The 6,819-nt window shown below is 33.3% G+C and overlaps 1 protein-coding gene across 5 annotated transcripts; it reads right to left on the bottom strand.

Annotated features, from left to right (window-relative positions):
* Positions 1–447: 447 nt before the first annotated feature.
* On the bottom strand, positions 448–6,139 carry LOC113847732 (zinc finger BED domain-containing protein RICESLEEPER 2-like). Of its 5 annotated transcripts, XM_027477008.1 has the most exons (4): positions 5,656–6,051; positions 5,443–5,506; positions 3,201–3,259; positions 828–2,994 (listed from the first exon to the last, which is right to left on the bottom strand). In XM_027477008.1, the coding sequence occupies exon 4, from the start codon at positions 2,983–2,985 to the stop codon at positions 997–999; it is 1,989 nt and encodes a 662-aa protein (XP_027332809.1). In that variant the 5' UTR covers positions 2,986–2,994; positions 3,201–3,259; positions 5,443–5,506; positions 5,656–6,051; the 3' UTR covers positions 828–996. The 5 variants fall into 5 exon arrangements, with proteins under 5 accessions (XP_027332817.1, XP_027332800.1, XP_027332793.1 ...); XM_027477016.1 differs by lacking the exon at positions 5,443–5,506 and having other exon boundaries at positions 448–2,994; positions 5,656–6,139; XM_027476999.1 differs by lacking the exon at positions 3,201–3,259 and having other exon boundaries at positions 448–2,994; positions 5,656–6,078.
* Between the last annotated feature and the right edge of the window lie 680 nt (positions 6,140–6,819).

Here is a 6,819-nt window from a genome sequence, read left to right on the forward strand (position 1 = left end):
TGTAAACAGTTGTAACACACAATTCTTCATTATTTATATTATTTTCCGGACATCAACACATTTTTGTGAACTACTCAAGAAAATTCACACCAATGAGAGACTCATTCTTCTTAAGACCTACATCCATGCCCCACCTTTGAATTTTCCCCTACCCCTTATTCAAGTCTTAAAGCAGTCCAAGTAACCCTTCCAAGGACCATAAAATCATCCAGGTCACATATGGTGGTCATCTTTAGTCGGAGGGTGGTGGTGGACTACACGCAATTTATCACATTGAAATATTTTCTCAAATCAGCTTTAAAAAATGTTTGGCACCCTGTTTGTTCGTGACCCCAACTAGACAAAACACCAACTAAAGTCTGGGAGTGAACATATCTAACAATTATTTAAGTTTACAAATCAATGGCACAACAGAGCTTATGAAAATGCACAAAATTTTTTTTTTGGGTCCTCACAGATAATTTTAAATATTTAAAATGAAAAATTTTTACGATTTATTACATTAAAAATACAAAAGTGTAATAAATAATTTCTTAATAAAATATATCGCTTTTCGATATTCAAAATTAATCCTAAAAGCTGATGTTCACAACAACCGTTCCTTAATTACTAACGAAAAAAGGACAGCAATGCTAACTATAATGATGGTCAGACTGCAAATACTCACTAAACATAATAGCCTAAAATAAATTATACTTGAGATAAAGAACGGTCGTTTTATGAAGACAGATGTTTACGGTTCTTCTATCGATGAGCATGATAAAAAATTTTGTTTTCAAGAAGCAGTGGATTACCAAAATAATTAAGAAAAAAAGAATTTAAAAGAATCATAAAATAACTTGCTAGTTGCATAAGGCTGTGGGCTATAAATAGATCCAGCATACAAAAAGGTCAGGAAAATTGAGATGTGGATGGAGTTAGAAGATCTAACTTACATGGGGATATATCTATGAGGAGAATTGGCATGTACAAATAGAATGCAGGGAAAAAGCAATTCTAATTTTCCAGTTCACTCCTTATCCAATCTTGTGAACACACCAAAGCTTGGACCGTAGCAGAATTAAGTGAGCTCCAATCGCGATCAAGGACTCTTCCACTATAGTTAAATGCCAACTCTGGTGCAACTTTTGACATTGGAATTCCCAAAACGTTTCGTGCCATCATGGATAAGACAGGATATCTGGGAGTGTGAACTTTCCACCAATTTAATATACTGAAATCAACATTACGTGGAAAGAGAGGTTCTTCTAAATACTTGTCTAGATCTGATTTTGCACCTTCACCCTGCGACGTTTCATGGAGAAACTTATCAAACCCCATCAACCTATCCCTGGAGTCCTTTGCAGAACCTTGTAAGAGAAGTGGACCATTGCCAACTTGCCATGCCAAACCTTGATCATGAGACGCTAGTGGGGAGCCTATTGAATGTTCATTGTATAGAGCCTTCACACCCTCAAAGACCTCTTCAATTCGACCACCAGACATGCTGCCATAGATTTGTGGATAATAATAATCTACCAACTTCATCTTGAATCTAGGGTCTAACATGGCAGCAACTGCCAACCCTAAGCTACATTTCTCCCAATACTCATCAAACTTGCTTCTCAATCTTGACGCCAAAGAATTGATATACTCATCTGAATTCTTGCACCATTCAATCAAATGCAACTTAACATCACAGAGCTCAGGGAAATATATATTTGCAGTTGGATACTTGCTCTTGTTGAAAACATTTATAACCTCAACAAAAAGCTTCAAGTAGCTAGCAACTGCAGTTACTCTCTCCCACTCTACATCAGATAAACAGATTTTGTAGGCAGTATCATTTTCTTGCAAGAGAATTAAAACATCCTTGAATTCTAAGGCAACTTCAAGCATTGAATATGTGGAGTTCCATTGCAACGGATTATCAAGAAATAACCCCTTTTGACTCAGAATCCCAACTTCTTTAGCCATCTCACTGAACTTTGCCAGTATAGTTTGTGAACTTTTAATATAACGAATAGTTTCTCGAATCTTATTGACAATTTCACCTACAGCTCCCAGAGCATGCTGAACCATGGTGTTAATTACATTTGCAGCACAGCGTATATCAAATAATTGACCATTACAGTAAAGAAACCTGTTTTGCAGAAGTCTCTCACCAATTCTAATAACAATGTTATCACATGTTGAACAACTATCCAGTATCATGGAAAACAATTTACGGTCAATATCCCAATCCATTAGACATGTCATGATAGCTTCTGAAAGCATGTCTTCAGTATGAGAAGGATCAATCCTTATAAAATTTAGTATCCTCCTTCTTAACATCCATGATTCATCTATGTAATTTGCTGTCAAACATAAATACTCACCGTCACCCACAGCAGTCCACACGTCAGCACTAAGACTGATTTTCCCAGGCAATTTATCCAACATCTCATTCATCTTTTTTCTCTCTCTCTCATAAATCTCAATACAATCAGCCTCAACCCTATTCAACGTCACCAGCTCAAACAACGGCTGTAGATTTTTTACAAAAGCTCTGAAACCAACATGCTCAACCATAGCCAAAGGATATCCATGTAGAATAATCATGCGAGCAAGATCAAATCGACTCCGTCTTTGATCAAAGTTACTAGTTCCAGTGTTGACAGATTCATCTTTCAACTGTGTCTGCTCAAATTTAATATTCACAAGACTAAGGGTATCCTCTTTATTAGAATCTTGATCTAAATTGAAATTTGCAATTGCTAGAGTCCCTTCCTTTCTCTTTTCTCTTGCTGAAATGTATTGTGCTATGCCATGGTTTGCCCGTCTCTGACACCTAATTAAATGGTTCCTTAGATGTGAAGTTCCACTGGTACTTGATCCACTCAGTTTCTTTTTGCAATGCCTACAAACTGCCACACATGTATCGCCTTTCTTAATCCTATCAAAATCATTCCACACAACGGATTTCAACCTACTAGATTTGACAATGACAGCATCAGACATATCCATCGCATGAACCTGTAACAAAATTGTGCCCATTAAATTTAATTCAAACATTTCCATTACAGGGATAAAAATAAATAAGCAGGATTGCATCTATGTACTGTATACTGTGTGGGTGCATGTGTTTATGATGATAAAACTGCAAGGAGGTTTTAAATCTAATTAAAAAAAAAAACAAAAACAAAATATTACCATCAATTAAAAGGCACAGACAGCGATACCTTACTTAGGAGTTTTATTTAAGAGGAGGAAATGCAAAACATAATTCATCCATCAGCTTCTACAAAAGATTCACCACATTATCAGTGAAAAGTTTGTTTACACCTAGTCCAGCAGAATTTTATACAATACAGATTGATGTCAATACCTATTTCTTTTGAATATTGATGATTATTATAGAATACAGTCAGGGGCCACCATGTCAATACCTATTGAATACTGATGTTTCAACCTGGACCGCAGCTAAAATGATACAGCTGTATATAACAGCCATGAGCAGCTACAAAGTTTAAATAGCAGGGTGGCGATAGCAGCTCTAGATAAAATAATATTCATTTTCCCCTCAAACAGAATTTTTTAGGGGGATTTAGAAAATCCCTTGTTGGATGTAGTTTCCCATGCTTCTATCTACTGTGTAACATCCGCACTGCAACCAGCAACATCATTTCTGTCTGTTTTCTTGACTTTTGTTGTTATTTACTAGTATGTTTTGCTTAAAACTACTTTTTATAGTTAATTATGAATTATGGCATGATTTTTGAGTGATTTTGTACGTTTTTATCATTTATATGTATATAGTATAAATTATTCTAAAATGTGCATATGGTATAAATTATCAAAAGAATTAAGAAGGGTCAGGGATGTAATAAAATTAAATAGGAAGGAGGGACCACCATGTGCCAAATCCCTAAAGCTTCAAATAAACTCAATATTATAAATTTATAATGTCCACATAAACAAACTCATGGACGTTTAAACCTTGATCTTGCCTCTAACCATTATAATGTACCTTCGCACCCAAAGCTTGTCATTCAAAACTAATCTAGTGTACTATTACACAGTATCTGACAGTGCTTGTGTTGTAGGAAGTTGGAACGGGGTAACGGAAACAATCACAAAGAAAAATATATTATTTTAAAGATAAAAAAACCTCTGACAGTGCATATATTCTGGAACATGCTCTGACTCAACAAAAGGAAAGCTTTTTAATCCCCACAACATTCAAAGCAGAAAAAATTAAAAAAATATATTATACACACAAAACCAGTGCAGAAATATTTATTAATTCGTTTTCTGATCCACTTTGCTGATACCTGACAACCTTTACAATTACCAGTATAACGGTAAGTCCCTTTCCCATTTTTCTGCTCCTAATGTGATTAATGTCCCGTAAAATTTTGGTATTCTAAGTATGTGTGTTAAGCGTTTAGTAGTTTCTGCTATATATATATATTTTTTTTCACATAATAAACCACGCATGATTTGCATGGTTTTGAAATTTTAATCAATTTCGGATAGTATAGGACCTCAAAACTAAAACTGATTTTTGGGTTTATAAAATTTATGGGTAAGAAATCCAGTGACTTTTTTTATGATGTGATAGGATGTTGATGATGTGCAGCACTGAACAATTGTTTCAACATTTAGGGGTTGAAACTATAAAGCATCAGAATGGAGAGAAGCGAAGTTGTGTTGGACCAATTAACAATTACACTGACCAGCTTCTCAGTTATGACAAAGACGCTCATTCTAAAACAATTCTAATGACTTATGAGCTAAATGTGCATAAAATGCATATTTGATTGAACAAAATTTGACTAACCAAATTCTTGTTCAACATGGTGATATGATAATATCAGATAACCTCACCACAATAGCTAAATGTAACCAATATTTTTATTTGTAAGTTATCTCATTTTTTGGTCCCCACAATAGCTAAATGTAAGCCTAGCTTATTTACTGCTTCATCTAAATGCAGATTTCCTGATTTTTTCAGTCAACCTAATAAACTCTTAACTGATTTCAATAGAAATTGATTTCATTCTTGGTTTCCCTATTCCAACCCCACCTAATCTGAGTGTTACTAGGTGTCTTTAGGTCTGAATCACCATATAGTTTTCTTACATACTGCTTGAGGAAAATGTGAACTTAACAGAATTCTCTTCAAGGGTGTCTCACTAGGGAATGCCATAGAATACTATTCCACCCCACCTAGGTGGTTTGATCAGTAAAGCATTTTTCTAAAAGCATCCTGTGCACTTTAATTTCACAGACAGACACACGAATATGTATCCATGAAGCATCAGTAAAGTTAAAATAACAGAGCATATCGAAGTATCGAACACAAAATGTATTGGTGTTATTTGTGATTAGATCCAGAAGTACACGACTAATAAACAACTATTTACTCAAAAACAGACATGGGATTCACATCAAAATGAAAGACCAAGGGAAGTTGTTTACCTAGAAATGAAAAGTGAACCTCACCCTGTTCTCACTTCTCAGGAAACTTAAACTTGTTCTAAACCTGAATTGCGCGTATAAAAAAAACCCCAAAACAAAATGTATCACGTTAGATTCAACCAAACAGTGTTAAGAATTTGTCAGCAATTACGAAATAAGCAAACGAAAGAATAACAGAAACACGTTAAGAAATCAGAAAACCTATATCTATACCTGAATGGAGAGGGATGATTAGGTGAGAGACGAAGGACCAACAAATTGCAATCGGAATGGAGGAGCAGAAGAAGCAAAGACCAAAGAATGCAGAGAAGCAGCGAGAGTAGGTAATTTAGATAGGCGGATTTGGGAATTAGGGTTCTTGCGGGAGAAAAGCGAAAGCAAGGAATGAGATTGAGAGGAAGAGTTAAGTATTGTTGTTTGAGAAAGGGAAATAGAATGTGAAAAGGGCGAAGAGGAAAAGCCCTAAAAGCATGCAGCAGGAAAGAAACGCAGGTGAAGCAGCCAAGAGGCGAACAACAGATTCAGCAAACCACAAAACATAGCATCGAAATTAACCCAAAACGATTTAAAAAGCCCTCAGCCCCAAACAAAAACTGCACCACCTTCACCAAACCCCATTTTACAACCTATCAATCTATTTAACCTCTCTTCCTCGTCTCGCATTTTTAAATCGGGTAAACAGCATTAGAGTGCGATCATTTTTTAAAATATAATAATTATTATATATAATTTAACAAATATTAAATTTTAATATTTGTAAAATTACTCATTTTCTAAATTTAAAGTTTAGATATATATTTTTATTTTTTATTATATTTATATCTTTTATTTTAAATTTATTTATTTTTTAATTTTTAAATAAATTAATTCATTGACCTAAAAAATATGTGCAATATTAATATTTTTAACCCGTTTAAAAAATAGAACGAGTTAAATTTAATTTATTTTTAAATTGGTTTAAAATAAGATGAAATAAAAAGAGATAGCTGTATTTGCTAAATTATTATAAATATTTTTATAAGATGCGGTTAATGCATTATTTTGTGTATTATCCTTTTACACAAGTATAAGTCTTATTAAGTAAGTGATAAATAATAAAATTTTATTAAAAATTATATTGAAATATATTTAAAAAAATAAAAAAAGTAACTTGTTAAGAGGTTATTTTTACTGTGCTCTACACAAAAAAATAAAACATATATATTATAAAAATGTTTAAATATTGTTTTGATTTTAAAATAAAATTTATCTTTTAATTTAGCCTTTATATAAAAAAAATTTGCTAACAAGTCTCTAAATAATATGTGTCATTAACATTCGCATAAAGTTTTTATGCATGACAATCAAATTGATTTCTATAAAAAAAAAAAAAGGTAG

The sequence above is a fragment of the Abrus precatorius genome, unplaced genomic scaffold, assembly GCF_003935025.1.
Source record: "Abrus precatorius isolate BTA unplaced genomic scaffold, Abrus_2018 Scaffold10, whole genome shotgun sequence".
NCBI classification, from domain to species: Eukaryota; Viridiplantae; Streptophyta; class Magnoliopsida; order Fabales; family Fabaceae; genus Abrus; species Abrus precatorius.